General features: G+C 47.9%; 1 protein-coding gene across 4 annotated transcripts in view; it reads left to right on the top strand.

Annotated features, from left to right (window-relative positions):
• LOC138249674 (transient receptor potential cation channel subfamily M member 2-like) overlaps positions 1-25,989 on the top strand; it is a 519,042-nt gene that overhangs the window by 442,382 nt on the left and 50,671 nt on the right. For all 4 annotated transcript variants that reach the window (XR_011194834.1, XM_069203635.1, XM_069203637.1 and 1 more), the window contains 3 exons: positions 11,881-12,032; positions 17,708-17,784; positions 19,492-19,593. Coding sequence is in view for 3 of the 4 variants with exons in the window: in XM_069203635.1 (XP_069059736.1) it covers positions 11,881-12,032; positions 17,708-17,784; positions 19,492-19,593 (331 nt within the window). In the remaining variant the exon portion in view is untranslated. The remainder of the gene's footprint in view (positions 1-11,880; positions 12,033-17,707; positions 17,785-19,491; positions 19,594-25,989) is intronic.

The following is a 25,989-nucleotide window of genomic DNA, read 5'->3' as shown; positions in this document are numbered from 1 at the left end:
AATTGCAAAAAACCCAGGGACACTCTGGAGGAGTTCTGAGCACCACCCCTGGGGTGGTGATGGACAGGGGAGTGATCACTCCTCTTTCCTTTGCACATTTTTACACCAGAGCAGGGGGTGGTGGTCCCTGAACTGGTATAGACTGGTTTATGCAAGGAGGGCACCATCTGTGCCCTTCAAAGCATTTCTAGAGGCACTGGGAGGATACCGCTACCATGCCTGTAACACCTATTTCTAAAGGGAGAGGGTGTGCCACCCCTCTCCCAAAGGACATTCTTTGTTCTGCCTTCCTGTGCTCGAGCTGCTTGAGCAACAGGAGGGCAGAAACCTGTCTGTAAGTTGTCAGCAGCTGGGGCTGCCTGGAAAACCTCAGAAGGCTGTAATGGCAGTACTGGGAGTCCAATGTGGAGCCCTCAGAGAGCATGGAATTATACAACCAATGCTAAAATCAGCATTGGGGTATAATTCCAAGATGTTAGACACCTTACATGGCTATATTCAGAGTTACAATTTTGAGGCTGTACATAGGTATTGACCTATGTCCAGTGCACACGTAAAATGGTGTCCCCGAACTCACGAAGTCCAGGAAAATGGTCCTGGATGACATGGGGGCACCTCTGCTAGTGCAGGGGTGCCCTCACATGCAGGTACTCTGCACCCAGCCTTAAGGGTTGGAAGGCTTGGTATATGGGTGACTTGTAAGTGACCTGGTGCAGTGTAAATGGCTGTGAAATGGTGCATGCACCACTTCACACAGGCTGCAATGGCAGTCCCGTAGAAGCTTTTGCATAGCTCCCTATGGGTGGCAAAAGTAATGCTGCGGCCCATAGGGATCCCATGGAACCCCAATGCCCTGGGTACCTAGGTACTATATACTAGGGACTTATAAAGAGGCACCAGTATGCCAATTATGAGTGGAATACTGTCTTAACAGTATCCAACAACCAAATTTAAAGGGGAGAGAGCATATGCACTGGGGTCCTGGTTAGCAGGATCCCAGTGACACAGTCAAAGACACTGACAAACAGGCCAAAAATGAGGGTAAGCAAGCTAGAAAAAGACTACTTTCTCACACCAGTTGCTGCCCATCTAATAACATATCGTAACCTTATATCTTTGGAACTCATGTCCTGAGCAGACCCTCTGTCTAGCTAGATACAGCAACCAACAGAGTCAGGTGTCACTGATAAATTGAAAAAAATGAGGGCAGAGAACCCTTTTAGCATCAGAAACCATCTTTGGGTCGCCTAGAGAAGAAAATAAGATTCATTCAGAGCAAAAATGTGACGAAATTCTGTTCAATAGTGGGGCTGAAGCCCAAAACAAAGGCCATCAAAAAGTTTGTACTCCAGGTAGTTCCTTGATCAGCAGCAACTGGCTCTACCAGGATCGTCATAGCAGTAGAGAGATGTAATAAGTGGGTCATCAGGGGTTAACTCTCCTTTAACTTTTGGTGCAGAGTTATAGTTTGCACCCAATAAAATCATCGAAGATAATTGACATGTAAACTCAGTGACGGGGGCAGAACGGGGGCATGGGGGGGGTCAGGGGGAGTATATGTGAAGAACACAAACTGGGCAGTATTAAATTGAGAAGTAGGTTTCAGCTTCCTGCACCCTATTCATATATACCAATGAAAAATCCGACCCAATTTGGCAGAGAAGGGTAGATATCAGGTTTCCTAGCATTCTGAATGCCTTTCACTCCACACTAGTGCAGTCACTGCCAGGGGCGCCTCCTCCCTTAGGGCGGAAGAGCGTCATCCCCCTCGCCAGCAGCGGCAGCTGCAAAACCTTTATCAGAAAATGATAATAAACTGAGTTTATTATAGTTTTCTGGTAAAGGGGCGGGCCACGGTGATGACGAGCAGTGAGGGGGAGTGCACAGTACTCCCCCTCACTGCCCATGTATGTTTGGCCAGCAGTCTCGCGACGGCCAAGCACACGTGCACACAGGGCTCTATCCAGCCTAGCACTGTGTTGCCAGGCTGGAGAGAGCAAGCACAGGCCTGTGCCTGCAGCGACGAAGCGGAGGAGCAGAGCAGTGCGGCAGCAATCAGGTAAGTAGTTTTTTTTTTAAATGATTAATTAAATGTTTATTCTGCCCCCAGTGCACTGCCCGCCTCTTCCACTCTCGGCTCTCAGCGACTTGTCTCTGCCATCACCTAAGGGGCCATTTTACTTACTCAAATCGGGTCAGATTTTAGATATCGTAAGGGATACCGTACTATTTACGGATGACTTTTTGAAATTACGTGTTGGTGCTCATTGCCACAACTATAAACCCACTCATTGACAGATTAAGTTACGTGGTCCTGACAAAATGACGAGATCTGCGGGGACTTTACATGGCGTGAAACCTGTTCACTGACGTTCTCACTTTTCTGAAAGCTGTACCGGGTGATTGTCTCCAACGCAGCCACCCTTTGTTTTTAATTATAGCAAGAGGTCCCACATATCAAAACTTTCAGTATACCACACTTACACCAATCCACACACGGCACCTCAACTTACACATCATCACTACATCCTATTTTAAAAGACCTCTGGCAAAGAGACCAATTGAGGGGCCTGTTGGTCATTGTACCTCCAGCCCAACGAGGAGCTGCCCAATGATGAAGCATGACACCCATCTTGGTGTGTGATGGCACGTACTTCTGAGCAATCAGATTCCCATGATCTGCTTGCTCAGACATACCGATCCTGACCTACTGCCTGTTCTGTTTCCTTTTCTAATTCTTTTAGGCACCGTGGGGTGCGATAGAGTCCAGTTGTGCCTCTCCGAAATAGAAATAATGCCCATGGGGTACATTGCATCTCCATCTTCAGGGCCCCTGTTCTGTCCAACCCTATAAATATGTGATAGGCATTGAAGCCTCAGTGCCTCCTCACCATGTCCTGCAAGCAGTCTTACAGGAAGGGTAGTGCTATAGAAAATACCCCCGGTAATCGATGTTCAATGGGGCATTTGATGTGTATGTGACACTCACACATTCGTGCAGGTGAGAGGAGTTAGGGCTGTGCTGAAAAAATAAAAAATAAGAATTAGACCAGGAGGGCTCCAGGGTCCAGTGATACAGGGCTACAAGATGTGATGCTTATGGATGCAAGTGGGGGATGGAAACAACAGATCATGACGGGCCTTTAGCTGCTTTGTTTATTGCGTGCTTCACAACATGAGTGAAGGCTTCATGGTCAGTACAGCCTCTAAGTAAAACATGACCCTGATCATTATATAGCGTCACATGACGAGAGTGACAAAGTAAGGGGCATATTTAGACCCCATTTGCACCGAATTTGCGTAATTTTTTTTACGCAAATTTGGCGCAAAACTAACTAGATATTTATTTTTTGCCGTTAGACCAGTCTAACGTCAAAATATTGGAGTTTGCACCATTTTTTAGATGCGTGAAGCTACCTTCCGTCAATGAGATGCAAGGTAGGTGGTTCCATCTAAAATATTATGCTAACCCCATAACCCCATATTTATCCCCCGTGCTAAAATGATGCACGGGTGGGAGGAGGGGCCAGATCAGGCATTAAGGGATCTGTGGACCCATTTCCATGGTTAAACACCATGGAATGGGTCCACAGGTACTCTCTTCAAAACCCAGGAACACCCCCACCCACACCAGAGGGACACCGAAGGATGGGAGACTCTATCCCAGGTAAGTAGGGTAAGAATAAGTAAGTATTTTGTTATTATTAAAGTGCCATTGGGGGCCCAACTTGGGGCTCCTTGCATGGCACAGGGTGCAATGGCCATGCCGAGGGGACACTGATCCCCTGTGCTGGCCATTGGGGTGGTGGGCATGACTCTTGTCTTTTCTAAGACAGGAGTTATGTGGTATGGATGGTTTTGTGTCAGAAAATGACACTAGGCTGGTTAGAGTCATCTTTTTTACTCTGACCAGCCTAACGTAAGTTTTTTGGTGCAAAACCCCCTTCTCCCATACCGGCCGCCCCACCCGGCTAACATAATTTTTTTTACGCTGGCCCACCCTTTGCACCGGCTTGCCCCATTCCATCAATATGGCGCCAGGCTGGTGCTCAGGAGTGGCGCAAGCCAGTGCTGAACCTTTTGGTGCAAAACTGCATTAGTGCAGTTTTGCACCTCAAACTATAAATATGCCCCTTAGGGGCATTTTAATACTCTGTTTGTGCTGAATTAGTGTAAAAAAATATTTATACTTTGGTGCTAGACCCGTCTAGCGCCAAAGTTATGGAGTTAACGTCATTTTCGAGACGTGGAAACCTACCTTGCCTCAATGAGATGCAAGGTGGGCCTTCCTGTGCAGAAAATAACGATATGGCCTTAGCACCATATTTATCCCCCTGTGCTAAAATCTAGCACGGGGGAATGGGTGCCTTAAATAATGGTGCTAAGCTTGCTTAACGCCATTATTTAACGCATGGGTCAGGGCAGGCGTTTGGGGACCTGTGGGCCTTTTTCCATGGTCACAGACCATGGAAAGAGCCCACTGGTGCCTTTCCCTGACCCCAGGGACACCCCCACCCACACCAGAGGGACACCACAGGATGGGGGACCCCTCCCAGGTAAGTCCCGGTAAGTATAAATTCTTTTTTTTTTCATCCTGTCTTGGGCCCCCTGCATGGCGCTGGCCCCAGTGGCCATGCCCAGGGAACATTTGCCCCCTGTGCATGGCTGTTGGGGTGGTGGGCATGGCTCCTGTCTTTAATAAGACAGGAGCCATGTCCATGGGGGTTGTGTGCCAGGAAATTGCGTTTCCCTGCTTAGAGGCATTTTTTGCCTCTAAACAGTGTAGCACCATAATCCGGTGCACAACCTCCGGTTCCCCCACGAGTCCCCCACCCGGTTAGCATCATTAACAATGACACTAATCGGGCATTATCGCCGGCTACCACCTTTCCATAAATATGGCGCCTGGCCGGCATCCAGGAATGTCGCTAGCTGGTGCTATACTTTTACCCGCAAATGGGTTGCATCTGATTGCTTCCAGAGAGAGGCTGTTTTCGAGCTATTAGGGGCCTCCTGTCAGTGTTGTGGGCGCTGACCCATGGCTCATACAGCCTGATGCATTGAACCCAATGGCTTATACTTGATTTGCCATCCTTGGGAAGGTCAAGACAGCAAGCAGGACAGTGAGACGTACCTCTGGATGCATGACAGATTATGGAGACAAATCTTCATCCAAAGAGCAGAGCCAAGTGTGAGATTGTGAAGTCAGGGCCATTGTAGAGCCTGGGAGGACGAAGGATGGCTAATGGAAGTAGGGTAGAAGGGTAAGGCAGGTACACGGGAGGGGCAGAAGAAGTCCCATCTGAGGAGGGGGCAGTGTGGAGAAACTAGATATCAAGTGTCCACCAAACATGGATGAGAAACAAACTGCCAGCAGCAAAGCAGAGAAAGAGGGATGACCTTCAAGAGGTCAAGAAACCAGATACACCTCAGGAAAAGGAAGCTAAATGGCAAGTCGAATGGGGAATTGTGGATTGGTAAGAATGTGAGCCCAGCTGTTCAATGGGATAGACAAAGATGGACGACTGTGATCTGGGGAATGGTGTGATGGGGTGTGGGACAAATTGGTGGCTGTGAGTAGAAGCTACTAAGAGTTCAGCACAGGATCATGGTGATTCTTGGTGATTCTTCCAAGACAGAAGGAAGGAACGAGGAACATCCCGCTACAGGACTGAATCGCAGTAGTATAAAAGTGAACCAGTAGCTGTGCTTTAGCCCTCCCACAAGTAGGAATAATGGTTGGAAGGGAAAAGTGGATCCTGAAAGTGGAGGAAATGGTGTGAATGTCGTGACCAAAATAAGTACTACTGGCAAGTGAAGTTCCTCCACGGGCTGTTATGATGCTGAGCAATGTATAGCTTTATGTGTGTTTGCTGGCACCTGTATGTCCTGCACAGGTTTGGTCTTGCTCAAGTGACACTCTTTGGCAGAAAGTGGAAGGTCAGGCCTAGATGATTGAAGAGGACACAATGCAAGACAGAATACATTTTACTGGTGGAGGCGACAGCCCGATATACAGTATGCATCACATTGATGAGGATGGTTTCAGATGAAGGGTCAGGTGACGCATGTTACACATGTTAAAAACAGGTGCATGACTAGGTAAGGCACTCAGGGGTGGTGTAGAGGGTGTCTTACAGAGCCCTAGAGAATACAGAGCATGGGTGAGTAAATTGGCCAAAGGGAGGACTGGTGGTCTGTTGTGTTCAGCCCTTGGTGCCCTGACCTTGAACCTAGTTCAGTAGAGAAATCAGGAAAGACACAGGCCATGTGCTTTGCCTAAGTGGCTGGCAGGAGGCCTGTGCCCATGGCCTCTAACAAAACCCACTCCTATGTGGTCAAACTGGATAGCTTCAGGGGTCGACGACAGAGAACAGAGCTTATCTGGCATTAGTATGTAGTTCTGCCTTCTCTAGGTCCATACGGAGATCACATATTTCAGAAACATAATATTTAAGGTCAGGTTTTGCTCTGCAGCCAGTCAGCCTCCCATGGGGCATTATTTAATAGATTACATAATATGATCTTTTTAATGCTTTAGAAGGTGAGGATTCGCAGGTGGGAGTGTGGAGGCAAAGACATGTTTTTCTCAGAATGATTTACCTCACATAGGATACTTCTTTTAAGATCTGACTTTAGTCAAGACCTTCAGATTTAAAAAAATATATATATGTATGATATGCCAATTTAAAAGGGGCTCTCAGCCAGCTCGCTTCATCCCTTGGTCTGTTAGTGTGGCATTCACATTTTGCCTCCACCCGCTTCAGCACACAACATGGGCCTGGGGTCACCCGCTTCTGCATACAGCATGGGCCCGGGATCACCCGCTTCTGCATACAGCATGGGCCTGGGGTCACCCGCTTAAGCATACAGCATGGGCCCGGGATCACCCGCTTCTGCATACAGCATGGGCCTGGGGTCACCCCCTTCAGCATGCAGCATGGGCCGCCTGGGGTCAACCCCTTCAGCATACAGCATGGGCCTGGTGTCACTCGCTTCAGCATACAGCATGGGCCGCCTGGGGTCACCCCCTTCAGCATACAGCATGGGCCGCCTGGGGTCACCCCCTTCAACATGCAGCATAGGCCGCCTGGGGTCACCCCCTTCAGCATACAGCATGGGTCTGGGGTCACCCGCTTCAGCATACAGCATGGGTCTGGGGTCACCCGCTTCAGCATACAGCATGGACCTGGGGTCACCCCCTTCAGCATACAGCATGGGCCTGGGGTCACCCGCTTCAGCATACAGCATGGGCCTGGGGTCACCCCCTTCAGCATACAGCATGGGCCGCCTGGGGTCACCCCCTTGAGCATGGGTCTGGGGTCACCCCCTTCAGCACACAGCATGGGTCTGGGGTCACCCCCTTCAGCATACAGCATGGGCCTGGGGTCACCCCCTTCAGCATACAGCATGGGCCTGGGGTCACCCCCTTCAGTATACAGAATGTGCCTGGGGTCACCCGCTTCAGCACACAGCATGGGCCGCCTGGGGTCACCCCCTTCAGCATACAGCATGGGCCTGGGGTCATCCACTTCAGCATACAGCATGGGCCCGGGGTCACCCGCTTCAGCATACAGCATAGGCCCGGGGTCACCCGCTTCAGCATACAGCATGGGCCTGGGGTCACCTCCTTCAGCATACAGCATGGGCCTGGGGTCACCCGCTTCAGCACACAGCATGGGCCGCCTGGGATCACCCGCTTCTGCATACTGCATGGGCCGCCTGGGATCACCCGCTTCAGCATACAGCATGGGCCGCCTGGGATCACCCGCTTCTGCATACAGCATGGGCCGCCGGGGGTCACCCCCTTCAGCATACAGCATGGGCCGCCTGGGATCACCCGCTTAAGCATACAGCATGGGCCTGGGATCACCCGCTTCTGCATACAGCATGGGCCTGGGGTCACCCGCTTCAGCACACAGCATGGGCCTGGGGTCACCCCCTTCAGTATACAGAATGGGCCTGGGGTCACCCGCTTCAGCACACAGCATGGGCCGCCTGGGGTCACCCCCTTCAGCATACAGCATGGGCCTGGGGTCACCTGCTTCTGCATACAGCATGGGCCGCCTGGGGTCACCCCCTTCAGCATACAGCATGGGCCTGGGGTCATCCCCTTCAGCATACAGCATGGGCCGCCTGGGGTCACCCGCTTCAGCATACAGCATGGCCCTGGGGTCACCCGCTTCAGCACACAGCATGGCCCTGGGATCACCCGCTTCAGCACACAGCATGGGCCGCCTGGGATCACCCGCTTCAGCACACAGCATGGGCCTGGGGTCACCCCCTTCAGCATACAGCATGGGCCTGGGGTCACCCGCTTCAGCATACAGCATGGGCCTGGGGTCACCCCCTTCAGCATACAGCATGGGCCCGGGATCCCCCGCTTCAGCATACAACATGGGCCTGGGGTCACCCGCTTCAGCATACAGCATGGCCCCGGGATCACCTGCTTCAGCATACAGCATGGGCCGCCTGTGGTCACCTGCTTCAGCATACAGCATGGGCCTGGGATCACCCCCTTCAGCATACAGCATGGGCCGCCTGGGATCACCCGCTTCTGCATACAGCATGGGCCGCCTGGGATCACCCGCTTCTGCATACAGCATCGGCCTGGGGTCACCCGCTTCATCATACAGCATCGGCCTGGGGTCACCCCCTTCAGCACACAGCATGGGCCGCCTGGGGTCACCCGCTTCAGCATACAGCATGGGCCTAGGGTCACCCCCTTCAGCATACAGCATGGGCCGCCTGGGATCACCCGATTCTGCATACAGCATGGGCCTGGGGTCACCCGCTTCAGCATACAGCATGGGCCTGGGGTCACCCCCTTCAGCATACAGCATGGGCCTGAGGTCACCCCCTTCAGTATACAGAATGGGCCTGGGGTCACCCGCTTCAGCACACAGCATGGGCCGCCTGGGGTCACCCCCCTCAGCATACAGCATGGGCCTGGGGTCACCCCCTTCAGCATACAGCATGAGCCGCCTGGGATCACCCGCTTCAGCATACAGCATGGGCCTGGGGTCACCCGCTTCAGCATACAGTATGGGCCTGGGGTCACCCGCTTCTGCATACAGCATGGGCTGCCTGGGTCACCCCCGTCTGCATACAGCATGGGTCTGGGGTCACCCGCTTCAGCATACAGTATGGGCCGCCTATGGTCACCCCCTTCAGCATACAGCATGGGCCTGGGGTCACCCGCTTCAGCATACAGCATGGGCCTGGGGTCACCCCCTTCAGCATACAGCATGGGCCTGGGGTCACCCCCTTCAGTATACAGAATGGGCCTGGGGTCACCCACTTCAGCATGCAGCATGGGCCTGGGGTCACCCCCTTCAGCATACAGCATGGGCCTGGGGTCAACCGCTTCTGCATACAGCATGGGCTGCCTGGGTCACCCCCGTCAGCATACAGCATGGGTCTGGGGTCACCCGCTTCAGCATACAGTATGGGCCGCCTATGGTCACCCCCTTCAGCATACAGCATGGGCCTGGGGTCACCTGCTTCAGCATACAGTATGGGCCTGGGGTCACCCGCTTCAGCATACAGCATGGGCCTGGGGTCACCTGCTTCAGCATACAGCATGGGCCTGGGGTCAACCGCTTTAGCACACAGCATGGGCCGCCTGGGATCACCCGCTTCTGCATACAGCATACAGCATGGGCCGCCTGGGATCACCCGCTTCAGCATACAGCATGGGCCTGGGGTCCCCCCCTTCAGCATACAGCGTGGGCCTGGGGTCACCCGCTTCAGCATACAGCATGGGCCTGGGGTCACCCGTTTGTGTTTAGGGTCTGGTGAATTAGCAGGACCTTTCTACCAGCTCTCCATGCTCATCACAAGGCACATCCCAGCTTTACCAGTTCCCTCCATCCTGCTGACTGTGTTGTAAATTCCTTTTGGAGTCACCTTTCTATCTCAATGCTGCTATTTCACAACTTCCCAAATTGTGTCCATTTGGAACTGTTCTTCGTGAAGGTGTCATTACCTTTCTTAGTGCGCACACAATGAAGAGCATTGCTAACTGCACCATGTATGTCATGTTCGTATGTTTACTGATTGAGGACAGCAGTTATTCGTGTGGACCAATTTAGTCTGTATGTCCTGCTTGTGTGACTTTCTTGATTTTAGTGCTCTTGCAAGTCGTGCATATATAAACATTTAATATTTATTTTTCCATCCCTATTTATCTGTCTGTCTCTCTATCTGTCTACATGTCTATCTTCCTATCTATTTGTCCACCCTTATTTATCGGTTTATTTGGCTGTCTGTCTGACTATCTATCTATCTATCTATCTATCTATCTATCTATCTATCTATCTATCTATCTATCTATCTATTTATCTATCTATCTATCTATCTATCTATCTATCTATCGATCTATCGATCTATCTATCTTTCCTTATCTATCTATCTATCTATCTATCTATCTATCTATCTATCTATCTATCTATCTATCTATCTATCTATCTATCTATCTATATATCTAGCTATCTATCTAGCTATCTACTTTTCTAACCCCATGTATCCTCTATTTATCTATCTATTTATCTATCTATGCTTCTATCTGACTATCGATCTATTTGTCTATCTATCTATCTATCTATCTATCTATCTATCTATCTATCTATCTATCTATCTATCTATCTATCTATCTATCTATCTATCTTTGCAAACCTCTCTATGTGCATTTTGATCTTGGAAACTACAATTATGCAATCTTGTCTATGTATTGAACCCTATCTTTCTATCTGTACGTCTGCCTGCCTATACAACCCTCTCTGTCTGTCTTTGAAAGCTTTCCTTTGTACCTTTCTTTTCAGTGCTTCTCATCTATTTTTAAAGAAAGATTTTCAAAAATATTACAAATATTAGCAAACAGATCTTTTGAATTTTTTAGGTCCAGTGTTATCCAACACCTTTTGATTTTACTAGCATTATATGTGTAGCATCGTCAGTTACTTCATCCATTAGTCTGTCATTCACATTTGTCTTCCACCCACTCCAGCATGCATCATGGGGCAGTGAGTCAGTCCCCTTCAGCCATTGGCTGGCTCCACTGTGAGTTAGGGCATGCAGCCCTTTCACAAGTATAGCCACGCACAAAGTTCGTTCCTGGCACCACTATGGTATTTGTAGAACAAAAAATGTTTTGCTGTCAACCAGTCAGTTTTTTAAAGACTGATGAGGGCCTAGCAGCTTCCCCAACAAAAAAGTTTTGCAAAAACAATGGCAGAACAAAACAAGAACTGCAAAAGTCGAAAGGCTGGCGGCCAGAGCCAGACCTCTTGACTTTGCCACTGCTTGCTGATCTTATGTCAACTTTAAATTGAAGTTCACTTTACAGACAGACTCGCCAAGGAGGCGCGCGCTGATCAGAAATGACAAATTATGTACAGCACTTTTCTGGATGCAAGAGCATAGATCTGATAAAAGAGCGTTGAATTTTCTGTGTATTAAATATGAGAACAGAGGGTTTTGAGATGTGTCAGGCACTGTGTTACACCTTTTAGGATGACCTGGAGGTTTAGCAGGAAGAGACTGGTAGGTCAGGAGAAATTGAGCAGAAATTGAAGACATCTGTAATCCTATTTTAAGTACACCCACATCTGGAAAGTACTTACTGTTCTGTTTAATTAATATGGTGGATAATGTATTTATATATCAGATTGGATTGGGAATCTACGGCCCCTGTGCTTAAACAAGCCTTCTTTTCTTTCTTCATTTTATTTTTGTGGCTTATGCAGGCAGTAAAAAAAAATGGAAACAAATGTAAGCATTCCAATAGCGTTCCATGGTTTTGCCAATGTTTGTTTAAAGTCTTCTGGCTGCAGGTGCTTGATGGGTTTTGTAGTCTATTAATGCCTTTCTCTCCCGCAGTAAATCTGAGGTCCATTGAAGCAGAGGAGCCAACCTCTGGGAACAAACCCGAGCACCCCAAGTCTGAACACCACGTCAATTCTTGCCAGCTGATGTACCCCGGCTCCGACGTCATCCGCTTCCCAGTGCCAGATGAACTGGTGCCATGGCAGGTGAGCGGCTGACCTGGCACTAAGTGCAGCGATGAGAACCCGGGCATCTAAGCGCTGTTTTCCATCTGTCTTCTAATAAATATTAGCACACAACAACACTCCACAAACACAGCACAGGTACATATTAGTAAATAGTATACATCACACTCAGGATTTCCAGACACAAAAGGAAATGACGTTGCCACTAGGGTCCTCCTGAGCTACCAATAATGCCAGTTTGGAAGAATTTGTTGAAGTTCTTAGGTGGTGCCCCAAGGCAGCTGCTTGCCTCTGCCTACTAGAGTCGCACCAGCTTCGACCACAGTCCAACAGTATTCATGTTATCAATAAACAGGTTTTTTTTATTGGCAAACAGCAAAAGAGTACATGAATATACTGCAAGTGTTTATTTAGCAACCAGCTGCTAAGCCCAGCCCACTAATCATCACCTCATCAATGAAAGGTTCTTTGCAGACTGGATGAAAAGTACAAGACTGAAAAATAAGTATTGGTGCAGACTTCTTTCTGATGGATACTTCTAACTCCACAACCTTCGGTGATAGCCACATGTTAGAATAATCCCCTGCTCTGTGTGTGGACCCCTGGACACTTCATATTAATATATTTCTGCATATGTATTCAGATAGGGTGAAAATTCCATCACACCCTTCAGGAGGCTGTCAAAGGGAATATTTTCCAAAATGGAAAGAATCGTTTCTAGAACCTCCATTGTAGTGTGGAACCCCCAGACTGCTGCCATAATCTCATCATGTGAAGCACTGATAGTAACTGTCCTCATGCCTGGTAGGAACCCGGTAAAATGTGACTCCTATCGACCTCTGTAGCTAATAAATATAGACAACAAAATTCTGGCAAAACTGATTGCCTCGAGAATGCTACCTATGCTGTGGACTATAGTCTTACCGGACCAGTCAGGGTTTGTCCCGGGTAGATCAACGGCATACAACCTGCTGACATTCTTTGCTGTGGCACGATCGGTGGTCCCAGAATGCCACGCAGCGGGGGTATCCTTAGACACAACTAAAGCTATTGGTTCCTTAGAATGGTCTTTCCTCTTTGCGCTCCTGGCCCAATTAGGCCTCAGCCCCAAATTCATCTGACTGATTAAACTGTTATACAGCGGGCCCTCTGCCAGATTACACATTAATGACTCCATCACCGATGCTTTCTCTGTTTTGTAGAGGTACCAGGCAGGGTTGCCCTCTATCACTGCTTCTGTTTGCAGTAGCAATGGAGCCCTTGGCGACATGCTTTAAGCAACACCATCATCATTGCAGGCTTGTTTTCCGACCGCAACTGACCTTGGTATCGATGGATGCAGAAGATGTCACAATGTACCTTCGGGAGCCGCAGACTAATTTAGACCCCCTCATATGTGAGTTCATACGATTCGGAGAACTCTCTGGTATAAAAATCAATTGGGGTAAATCCATAGTGTTCCCAATGACAGATGCAACCACACCACATATCTCTGACTTCCCCTCTGTGCTGGGCAGAGGAACCTGTCCGCTACTTGGGGATCTGGCTAAGTAGGCGTATGGACGAGCTGTGGATGGCGAATTACAGGAGAGCGATCTCCTGGTTGCAGGAGAGGATAGACTGTTGGTGGTCCTTGCCACTATTGCTCATGGACCGGATCACTATAGCTAAGATGGTGGTGCTCCCCAAGTTCCTCTATCTGTTTATTAACTTTACGTTGCCACTCATATGGTGCTTCAAGAAGAGGCTGTGCTTTTTTCTGATGTCTTTGGCTTAGATGGGGGGAGGTCTGGGAACTGCTCTCACTGCACTTTGAACAGGTAGGAATTGCTGCGCCTGATATGTAGCTATCCTACAGCTGCACCCAGGTGCGATTAGCACACTTCTCACACCGCACCGGAACACAATATGGTATGGCCTTGCCAGCTGTTGAAGGCTGTATATACTACCCCAAGACGTCCTCATACTGTGATGTGCACGGTGGAGGCAAGGCACGAACTCCATTAAAGGGCAAATGTGAGCACGCTTTACGCACCTTCTTTGCCTCTGCTAGATCAACCAACGCTACCCATGTTGTGTGATACAGCTACACACAAGGGGCTTCAGAGGATGAAGCTGACTACGATGGGATCACTGTATCCCAAGGGACAATTTGTCACCCCAGATGCAGAACTCTGTTAAACAGACTTATCTACTTCCAATTACATGCTGCACTTCGTGCTCAGAATGGGGACTTCCCGACCACGCCATTGGTCCTTGAGGCTCTCGAGATACTCCATACACCCCAGACGCCACGCCGACTGATCACACTGCGATGCAGACGACAGCGCCCATCGCCTGCCTTGGCACCCGCCCATTATGGGACCATGATTTAGGCACAACAGTATCAGTTGTTAGCTGGCAGTAGTGCTGTGCACTTATTCGTGCTCTCTGCCCCGAGGTGCAATGCTACTGGCAGGAGGTGTTTGATGTAAAAGAGGCAGTAGTGGGACTCACATTCCCGTACACCCCAATGACCACCCTCCTGGGTTATGCTAAGAATGTCCTGAGCAGTCTGTGGAAACAGGTGGACATGCTGCTCCTACTGGTGAAATGCAGGACAGCAATGAGATGGGGCCGCAGGTGCTCTCCCCGCAAGTCCGACTGGCTGAGGGATGCTGCTTTTTGCCAGGAACAACTCAACAAATATTGGGATATGATGCCTGCCAGTCGCGGACCCCAGACAGCTGAGCCCCCCTGTCGGATTGGTTACAGATGCAGGCGACGGAGGGGCCTGCACCAGAGAGGGTGCATCCTCAATGATCTTTTTTAATGGCTGGAGTGCAACAGCTGGTGCTGCGCGTGTGAGAATATATGGATCAACACTGCACTGTTTTTCTTAACCTGAACCTGAACAAACGAGTGTCCCCTCCCTTCCCCTACCCAAGAGTTACTCCCTTTTGCCGATGTCGCCTTTGAGTTGTATACAGTTGAACCATACCTGGTATAGCTAACAAAAACTTAACTGCTGCATATTTAATTGGTGGCTAGCTGTACAGCTGACTAATCTAAAATGTGTTCAATGTAATGTGTTTCTATGCTGCTATGATAAAAACAATAAAGATTTTTTTTTTTTAATTGCCTGTGTGAGGGACATGTCCCCGACCAGATCAACAGGACTGAAGCCCTGTGGGGAACCTCACAGAGAGATGGCTGTAAATAATGCTCTGTTAGTCTGCCTGTGGTGCCTGGGGTCATCCCATGACTCCACGACCTGCAGCAACCGCACCCCGGTGCACCAGAAGGCCATCCAGGGGTCGTAAGTGTAATTGTTTGTCGCCCAACAATGAAAGACTCTGTGCCAGAATGAAAATGATCCCTGTCTCAAAGCCTCTCCTGCAACAAGTCATTGTCAAGATCACTGCTTTTGGGTAAGGTCAAAAGAAGAACAAAAAGTTCAAGTGGGACGGACCCTTATGCTCCTCTCTTAATCCCTCGAGAGAGTGTCGATTCATCATTCCGCCTCCATAACCCATTCAAGTAGCCATTCTGCAGTGCTTATTCCTGACCCCACACCACACCAGCCCGAGTTTCTTGGGCCTGGGTTGACTCTGCTACAAATCAAGGAGGTTCATGAGGCAATGATGCCCTTACTTGTGCACCTGACTCCCTCTGGAGCACCTTCAGGTCCCATAAAGCTGAGATGCCTCTCAACTGGATTCCTGCCACAGCAGCCCCGTACCAAACCGTGTTCACGCATCACGCCATACGCCAGAGAGCTATCCGCCAATGCAAATGCCAATTTCACTGGTGCTGGATGACAACGGCTACCCACAGTGCTGTCCAGCTGCGAGACATGGTGGTGCTCAGAGCTTCGGAAATCCTTGACTTAGAGCTCCCTACACAAGAAGTCATGACTAATGTGCTGACTGACGTCTTAGAGCCTGGTCAAAGCTCTTCAGAACCTCTTCTCCCGGGGCTTTGACGGATACTCTTTTGAGGATCAAGATCAAGCCCTGCATGTGGGTTCTGGGCAACCACCAGATTGCCCCTGTCACTTTTCTACACCTGGGGTCCCAGACTTTCTCACCCAACACCCGCCCTGAGAGTCACAATTTCTAATGTAAAAAAAAACCTAGAAGTTTGAAATATCGATTCCTAATAGGGTGGCAATAGACCTACCTCATGAATGTTAATGTGGTAGGTTGCAGTTTGCGGCCCATTAGGAATTGCAACAATCACAGGGATGGGTGCCTGCTGGGGTCAGCAGGCCACAGTGTCTGTGATTGTTTTTCAATAAAGCAACATTTTTTATATTTAAATGCAGCCCGTTTTCTGATACATTTAAAAAGAAAAAATGAAACATTTAAGTTTTTGTTTTTTAAGAGTAGGCAGTCATCCCAGGGGCCACCGCTTGCTTTAAAAAAATATTTGTATCAATAGTCCCAAATCAGGACCTCTTCCCATTTGCAAATGGTTACTTCCTCCTCTGAGGGGCTGGTAATAAATAACCGTAATTTGGTTGCAAAACGTTCACAAATACCACTGCAAACAGATATTAGGAAGGGATGACCTAAACATGCCCCTTCCAAATTCCATTTCGCAAACCTAAATTGTGATTCCATAAAAGGTTACCAAATCACACTTTGGCTTTTGTACATTATAAAAACCTTTGCTGCAGTCGCAAAAGGCCCGATTCTGCAACTCTGGTTGTTTGTGAACTCAGAAAGGTTTTGTACATGTCACCTGTCTGTGATTGCTTTTTAAAGAAGTAGATTGGTTTTTAATTCAGCCTTTTTCCCTTAAAGGAAAATAGACTACATTTATACAGAAAACATTATTGTTCAAGAGGCAGTGGTCGCCTGGACCACTGCATTCTCTTAAACTTTTTTTTTACATTTACAAAAGGAAGGGGCCCCTTGGAGACTACCACTACACTTCTGTACTTGGTTAAGCATTTATGTAACGGAATGTGGTCACAAACGGAATGTGTGCCCCTTCTGCATACTGAATCTCTATGCATTTGCAATCCCGAATTGAGATTTGGGAACAGGTTTCTGAATTGCAGTTTGGGATTAATACATAACAAAATGCATTGTTATATTAACAAATGGCCCGATTCTTTGAATTAGGCCATTTGCCGGTGCAAATAGGTTTGATACACCTGCCCTAACTCCTTTGCATCCAGATGTGCAAGCAGACAGTAAACCAGCAAGCTGACATCACTCATTGATGATGTCCAAAGGCTAAAGTTGGCTGGAGGGAAATATGTGAACAAGTCCATGGCACAGAAAGTATGGAGAGCAGTAAGAGACCATGACAGAGAGGAACAGGAGTCGAGAGGAGAACAAGAGAACCTGTGGAGAAGGAGGTTGAACATGAGAGAGACCAAAAAGCAGGTGTGATGGGAGGGATGGAGGAGAGAGAGGCAGAGGAGAACAAGCGATCTTAGACAGAAAGGAAGGAGACTACACAATGAGGTAAAAAAGGCAGAGAGAAGGAGGGCTTCAATGACAGGGTGTAGTTTGAAGGAAAGATGGAGGTACATACAAGTAGAAAAACAGACGGATTGTGTGTGTGTTTGTGTGTGTATGTATTTGTGTGTACAAGTGTGTGTGCGTTTGTGTGTTGGTTTGTGTATGTATTTTTGTGTGTATGTGTGTGTTTATTCCTCTGTGAGTGAACATTGTGTAATAATGTGTTTTTGTCCCCCACAGGTGGACTTCCCGCTCTATAACCCTCCTTATTACATCGCAGAGAGAGAGGGCCGAGGAACTTACAACCCGTGGGCAGAGTAAGTGTGGAATCGAAGGTTTGCTTTGTCTGTTGCCTTCATGTCTTAGGCAGGTTTTTGTTGTTTCATTGTCCATTTTTCCCCTCTTATTTCTGTTTTTTGTTCTTTCTTAAAATAACAGCACAACATACTATTAAACAGCGCAAATGAGAATAAAAATGAACATTTCTACCATAGTTAAAATGTCATGTAACATCCTAACACCCTAAAACCTACTTCTGTACACTACGCTAGGAGATCATGGAGTAGCATGCCTTGCATCTCCCTCAAGATGTCGCGCACCCTAATGGCCTGCCTCCAGTTCAGCTCACTGACAAAAGCAAACTGCAGTTGATCCTTCAGCGTGCACTAAAATGTTCTACTAACCAATTTCTCATCCATCACCAATTCATTGGGATAGCCTTCCCTTTTAAACACACACACACACACAACATGACATACCTATAATCATGAGGACCGCCCATTGACCGTAATGAAGTGTGTATTTACTATTCTAACTCCACGCATGCTGTGCTGGTAGGGAAGGTTATAAATCGGACTGAGGCAAATATAACTACACTTAGGTGGTCATTCTAACCCTGGCGGTAAAAACCGCCAGGGCGAATGACCGCGGTAGCACCGCCAACAGGCTGGCGGTGCACCGCTGGGCATTCTGACCGCGGCGGTTCAGCCGCGGCCAGAAACGGAAAGTCGGCGGTGTACCGCCGACTTTCCGCTGCCCTTGAGAATCCTCCATGACGGCGGAGCGCGCTCCGCCGCCATGGGGATTCTGACACCCCCTACCGCCATCCTGTTCCTGGCGGGTCTCCCGCCAGGAACAGGATGGCGGTAGGGGGTGCCGCGGGGCCCCTGGGGGCCCCTGCAGTGCCCATGCCAATGGCATGGGCACTGCAGGGGCCCCCGTAAGAGGGCCCCACCTTGTATTTCAGTGTCTGCTTTGCAGACACTGAAATACGCGACGGGTGCCACTGCACCCGTCGCACCTTCCCACTCCGCCGGCTCAATTCTGAGCCGGCGTCCTCGTGGGAAGGCTGTTTCCCACTGGGCTGGCGGGCGGCCTTTTGGCGGTCGCCCGCCAGCCCAGTGGGAAACCCAGAATGACCGCCGCGGTCTTTCGACCGCGGTACGGTCTTCTGGCGGTTCCCGCTTGGCGGGCGGCTCCCGCCGCCCGCCAACATTAGAATGACCCCCTTAGTTCTCCTAATGTACCGGTCCTCACAAGGATAGTGTTTGTTTGTCACTGACAGTGTTAACCCACCCTATGAGGACTGAACTGGTCCTCACAGCATGGGCTACACATACCCACACTCTCTCACACACACACACACACACATGCACACACACACACACACACACACTCACATGGTAAGGTACAAAGAAAGACTGTGGGGAATTACCACCAGACATTCAGAACCACCTATAAGCAAAAAAGTGGCCTTTCGACGTGGTGCTTCGTTTCAGGATGTATCTTTACTTTAACAAGGAAACTGCACCCCAACAGTTCCAAATGTAATAAGTGATGGGCCCATGTTGTGCATTCATGTGTGTGTGTGTGTGTGTGAGAGACATCATTTAATGCTGTCATCCACTTTTACATTTTGTCTTATGGTTGCAGAGTGCTTCTTGTTCTTTGCATGTTTCTCTCTCTCCTTGCTGTCTCTTTTCGTGCAAGAAATTCAAGGCTGACTGTCTTTCTATCTCCAACAGGACTTCTGGCTCCGAACCCAAAAGAGAATACAATTCTAAGACCAACTTTATCAACCTGGAGAGCACATGTGGGAAGTACACTGTCAAGGACGGTCTTCCATTGTGAGTAGTGTATGTCTGTTGTGAGTGCTCTGTCATTACATAGTGAGTGGAGGACACCTGCTCTGAGGAGGGTAATTTGTATCTGCTGGTCATGCTTTACATTAACAGAGAGGGATGAGGTAGCCCCTAATACTAATGACTGCCAGTTGTGATGCCCGTACCTTGCCCAGGAATAGTCGGACTTCTGTGAAGAGTCTGGTTTGTGAGTGCTCAGACATTGCACAGTGAAGGATGGATTTCAGCTGCAGGTTTTCTCTGCCAGCTGTGAAAGCTTTAACATTACACAATGAAAGAATAGCTACTGCTACGAGTAGTCTTCTTCACTACTGACAGCTTCAACATTACACAATGAAGTTTTGGGTACTCTGGGGGTTATTACAACTTTGGAGGAGGTGTTAATCCATCCCAAAAGTGACTGTAAAGCGACGGATATACCACCAGCCGTATTACGAGTTCCATAGGATATAATGGACTCGTAATACGGCTGGTGGTATATCCGTCACTTTACCGTCACTTTTGGGACAGATTAACACCTCCTCCAAAGTTGTAATAACCCCCTCTGTGAGTACTGTCTATCTTTTGTGAGAGTTTCAGCAATACACAGTAAAGGATGGACTTCTGCTGCAGGTGTTGTCTGCTAGCCGTGAGAGCTTCAACATTACACAATTAAGTTTTGGGTACCCCCATGAGTACAGGCTATCTCTTGCGAGAGTTTCAGCATTACGGAGTGAAGGATTGAGTGCCCTGTTTGAGAACTGTCTCTCTCTTGTGAGACCTTGAACATTACACAGTAAAGGATTGTGTATCTTGAATGAGTACTGTCTGTGTCATGTGAGCGCTTAAACCTTACATAGTGAAGAATTGGGTACCTGTATAAATACTGACTTCAATATTAAACAGTGAACCCCAGGGTACTCTCTATGAATATGAATAGTGTCTGTCTCGTGTAGGTGTCAACATTACACAGTGAAGCACTCAATACTTGTATGTGTATGAGTACTGCCCATCTCATGTGTGTCAACATTACACTGTGAAGCATTCTGTACCTGTATGAGTACTTTGAGAGCTTCAGTATTACACACTGTAGCATTGTACCCATGAATGAGTACTGTCTAGCTCAGTGGGCCTTTATGTCTTGACTTCTGCGGATCCTACTTAATCATTACAGGAAGCCGGTACCCCCAATGAGCCATTACTGGAAGTCTAAGCATTTTTTATTAGGTAAGCCGCAAAACAATACACTAAAAATTCAAAAACAAGGATTAATCAGTCAGACACACAAATGTTGAAATCTCCACAAACAAATATAAAAAAATAAATGTTTACATTTTTGGGGGAAATGTGGAGCTTTTCTAAATTCAATTCAGGCCCCTCATTGTCCATAATGTATTCTGTTTGATGCACCTGACCTGCTCTCACAAATCAATCTGAGTATCCTAACTTACTTCACATTGTATAATGTTTTAACCTGTTAATTTTTTATGGAGCTTCTTTATTTATCTATACTGTATTAATCTGCTAGTAGGCTTTGGGGACCCCTGGAGCCTGCCGACCACAGGTTAAGAACCACAGTTTCAACTCATATGAGGGGTTAAACATTACACAGTGAAGGACTGGGTATCCTTTTAGGTAGTGTCTGTCTCATTTGATATCTTTAACACTACACAGTGAAGGATCTGATATCCCTAGTAGTGCTGTATGTGTGATGTGAGTGCCTCACAATTACACAGTGAAGTTTTGGGTACCCCTATGAGTATTGTCTATCCTTTGTGTGAGTATGAACATTACACAGTAAAAAAATGGCTAATTGTATGAATACTGGGTCAGGTGGTTGCTTAGATATCAGGCAGGGAGAGATGGACCTCTACATATCCTGCCTGTCTATTGGAATATCATCGATATTACATGTTGAATACCAAGTACCAAGGTAATTGAATGATGGAAACAGTCTTGCTGATGATGTGTTGCTATGAAAGGAGATCCACATCAAACTGTCTTGAAGGTCCATCATAGGGAGTAAAAGAATTTGAGCATCACACCAAGACTCTGGCTGAATGTGTGGACATGTAAAGTTGTAGTGGTTTGTGGGAAGAATGGGACACTGCAAGATACCACGTACAGGTAGGATGGAGGCCAAATTCGACAACGTTAATTCAAGTACGTAAGGGTCTTGGATTCTGTGCCAGCAGTTGAAAGGTAATAGTGGGTTTTTCCTCTCTATCACATTTTGTCAGCATTTTTGTCCATACTTTTTACCATGTTCAGTGAATAATCAGCTTCAGTACTGGACTGCCTATTTATTTGGTGCTACTCAGTGGCATTCCTTGCATATCATTCTGTAAAAAATCAGAGGATACCACAGTAAGGAACAAGTGATGCTTTAAGAAAGTGCTCACAGTGTCATCTGGTCACTGCAGCAATGTCCAAGCAAGACGAAGCCCGCATTGCCATGGCAGTATGGTGTGGTGGGCGAAAGCAGAATATGAATGACATTTGAAAAGACCAGTGGATGAAGAGGAATGACCAAGCACTCTGATCTCAGTGAGTTGATGGCTTAAGAAAGGATCATGAGCTTGTAGATGTAAACACGCAATAAAGCAATAGTAAATTATACACTGATTGGCGTTCCACAGTCCTCTACAGTTGCCAGACCTTGTGTACTCATAAATCCAGACACGATGTAGGCAGTCAGCCGCATACCTAGATTGAACCCTGGGCATTACGTCTTCCTCTCTGGACTGCTAGCAAAAAAAATAACTGCTTGAGCTTACAACAAATCCACTTGACATTAAAACAAAATCTCCTGAGGTTACAACAGCACCACTTAAAAGTATAGCAAAAAGCCCTTATGAAGCATCCCTACTCTTTATCCTCATAGGTTATAACCCCAAATTCATGTCAGGCCTGAAAAGAGAGAGCTTTAGGGCATGATATTCCTGCAAATACCTAAGACTGGGGCTGTTTGGTTCAAGGTGGGTAACCAGTGGCTGAGAAGGCATTAAATCAGTTGAGCACTCAAAAGGCAATTTAACTTACTATTGACTCACAATGCAACAGAACCTCACCTCACTTAAAAAGACCTGAAATGCAGCCAATGAGGTTAGAATGCACTCAGCTAAAGCTTTCATATGGCAGAAAACAGCTGTTGCTGCGACCATTTGATTATTCCCAGATTTGATCATAGAAAACCTGAATAGGGTTAAAGAATTGGTTAGATGTTATTAATTCTTTAATTCTGTCCTGACAGAATTTGTGACATCTTCGTACATCCAGTCAAAGTAACATTCTTTCTGCTGCATCACAATGGTTTTGGAAAAAAAGCTCTAAGGACTATGATCTTGCTGAGGTGACATTTTGCAGATTCCTTAGGTATAAATTGTGGATTATTCCGTAAAATGACCTTATCTTTGGCTAACTGAGGGTAAGGCTTTGTGGTTGTAAATTCTCGAATCTCACTGTACCACCTTGCAGACGTTATAGCAAGTAGTAGATCAGTATTCCATTTGAGGTATCTTTGAGGTGCTTTGTGAGGTGGCTCAAATGGTCTTCTTGTTAGTTGGGAGAAGGCTGTGTTTGAGCCCCCTCTTCAGCGGAAGATTCCAGGCAGTTGGAAAGCTCTTAGGAGACTTTTTGAAAACTCTTAGATAACTCTTTGTGACCATAAGAAGGGTTGTCCTAGAGATTATCTGTTTCTTGATATGTCAACAAGGTGAATTAATAGAAGTGTGTTTCAGTGCTAAGTGAGCCAGCTCCAAAAAATTATATTTAATGAGGTTGAATTATGGATGGTTGTAGCCCTTTGAAAGTGCACCTACCACACAACCCGTTCCATTTTGATGAGTAGAATGTATGTGTACAGATTTCCCTGGCTTGCACTAGGATATTTCTGCAGTCCTCCAGGGTGTCTATGTTCTGAAATTCATTGAATTTAGAAGATCCAGCAAAAACGTTAAACATCCTGGGTTTTAATGTAGAATCTGCCTCAGGCACCTGGAGGTTTGTGTCACAAAAGGGACAAAGATTGTCTCAAAATATTTATATAGAAATTTACTTTCCAGTCAAAAGTTGTTTAGAGCTGGGAAGTCACCTGAATTTCTCAAACCTCAAAACAAAAGGAAAAATGTAAAATTTAGTCTAAGCATAGTATTTTGTCTGTTATTACTCTCTTAAAGGTAGGCACTGGGGAAGCTGTCACAGACTGCAAGTAGTACCTCCCTTCCTTTACTGCAATTTTTCACCACTGTAGCACAAGGCGTGAGCTATGAGAGCTACTTACTTGGGGACAGCCTCCCCCACAGCCTTGTGCAGCAACGATTTCCAGTGTGCAACGATTTCCTGTGTGTCTCCAGGGGGCAGATAACTTCCCTTAGGAGTATTGCATAGTTTGCACCACTGATCAACCCATTTTCAAAATGATCAAGCATTGGTAAATCCAATGGGTGTGACCTTGGCAAATTGGTGCGAAGACTATGGGGGTCATTATGACCTCGGCGGTGAGTGTTAGTGTGGCAGTATGACCGCCAACAGGCTTGCTGTACATACCGCCACATTATGAGATTGGCGGGTTGCATGGTGGTATGAGCTGCCGGGCCGGAGATATGTATCTCCAGTACGGCGGCCGGCATAATACAGCATAATACAGCATTATGAGCCTGCCTACCACCATGGTTTTCATGGTCTTAGCAAAGTCATGAAAGCCATAAATGTAAGCCCTTCTGGTGACAGAGAATTCCTTCCCTATCACTGGTAGGCGGCTCCCCCACTCCCCAACACGCACCTGACATCCCCCACACCCCCTCCATCCAACAGCCCCCAACCCCCGCCGATCCTCACACACACACCCCACCCCCTCCGATCTTCACACACACCCACACCCCCACCCCCTCTGATCCTCACACCTCCCCACCCCCTCCGATCCTCAGACAGCCCCCCATACACGCACCATGCATACACCCAATAAATCACAGTAGCATACACACATTCATACACACACTGGCATACACGCATACATCCAGACATGCTCACACACATTCTTACAAAGATCACACTGACATGCAGACATGCACTGACTTCACCATTCTCACACACATAGACTCACACGCAAACAACACAACACACACAGACGCATTCACACACTCACTCAGGCATACATACTCACACTCAGACACACACACAAAAACCATACAGATGTCTAAATAAAAAAGCATGAAGGATGATAAGAAAATAATATTAGCAAAGTAAAGCATTCGCTCATCAACCCTGGCACTGAAGTGCACTCCTTTTTAGGGAGATGTGGAAATGTTCAGTGGCTAGAAGTGGGTGACCCACTGACCTGGCTGTATGCTGCTGTGGTGGGCGGAGACAAAGGCCCTCATTCCAACCCTGGCGGTCGGTGTTAAAGCTGCGGCCAAACCGCAAACAGGTTGGCGGTCAAAAAAATGGAATTCCGACCCTGGCGGGAACCGCCAACAGAGACCGCCACTTCAACACACCGCCCGCCACGGCGGGACTAACAAACAGCGCGGCGGTTACCGCCAACAGACAGGCGGGAGACAATGTACCGCCCACCCCATCACAACCTACCAATCCGCCACCTTTTCCGGGGCGGTAGCCCCGCCAATAAAAACACGGCGGAAACAGTCATTTCGAACGGAAAATGCTCACCTCCATACACCCCACGAGGAATCTGGACAGCATGGAACCCGAACTCCACATCCTCCCAGCGATTGTCTTCCTGCTCCTCTACCAGGAGCACGAACGCCGGCGCAGAAGACAACGGTGAGTACTGCAGCTACGACACAGGGGAGGGGGGAGGGAAAAAAATACGGGGACACACATACGCGCACACCCACCCCCACCCTCACCCACTACAACACACACATCAATGCATAGCCACAACTCAGAGTTACACCCCCCAAACCCCCCGGAAGAATGCAAAGACAAAAGGAAATGATTCTAAACATTGGAATATATTGTATCACTGGCTTAAAATTATATCACACATCTAAAACCTTTATATACATGATTTTTAAAGTCTGATCATTGTAGCAGGCATTGTCTGTGGACCACTGGGCCCAAATCACATGGGCAAAGCCCACACAGGATACCTGACTCCAACAGAGAGAACACTGCAGGGGGATCAGATAGCAAAACTACAGGCACCTCAGGGGGAAGGGAAGGGGGGCACCTCAGCCAGATGAGTCCACGACGCCAGATCCACCAGGGGCCTCCATGCCCACTGTTCAATCCTGGGGAGTGCAAAGCCACAGTCTCTCAAGTCTCTACAGTGGGTGGGTTGCTCACTGTTCAATCCTGGGGAGTGCAAAGCCACAGTCTCTCAAGTTTCTACAGTGGGTGGGTTGCCCACTGTTACATCCTGGGGAGTGCAAAGCCACA

Source organism: Pleurodeles waltl, chromosome 8 (assembly GCF_031143425.1).
Source record: "Pleurodeles waltl isolate 20211129_DDA chromosome 8, aPleWal1.hap1.20221129, whole genome shotgun sequence".
Classification (NCBI taxonomy): Eukaryota; Metazoa; Chordata; class Amphibia; order Caudata; family Salamandridae; genus Pleurodeles; species Pleurodeles waltl.
This window is presented reverse-complemented; position numbering and strand designations above follow the sequence as displayed.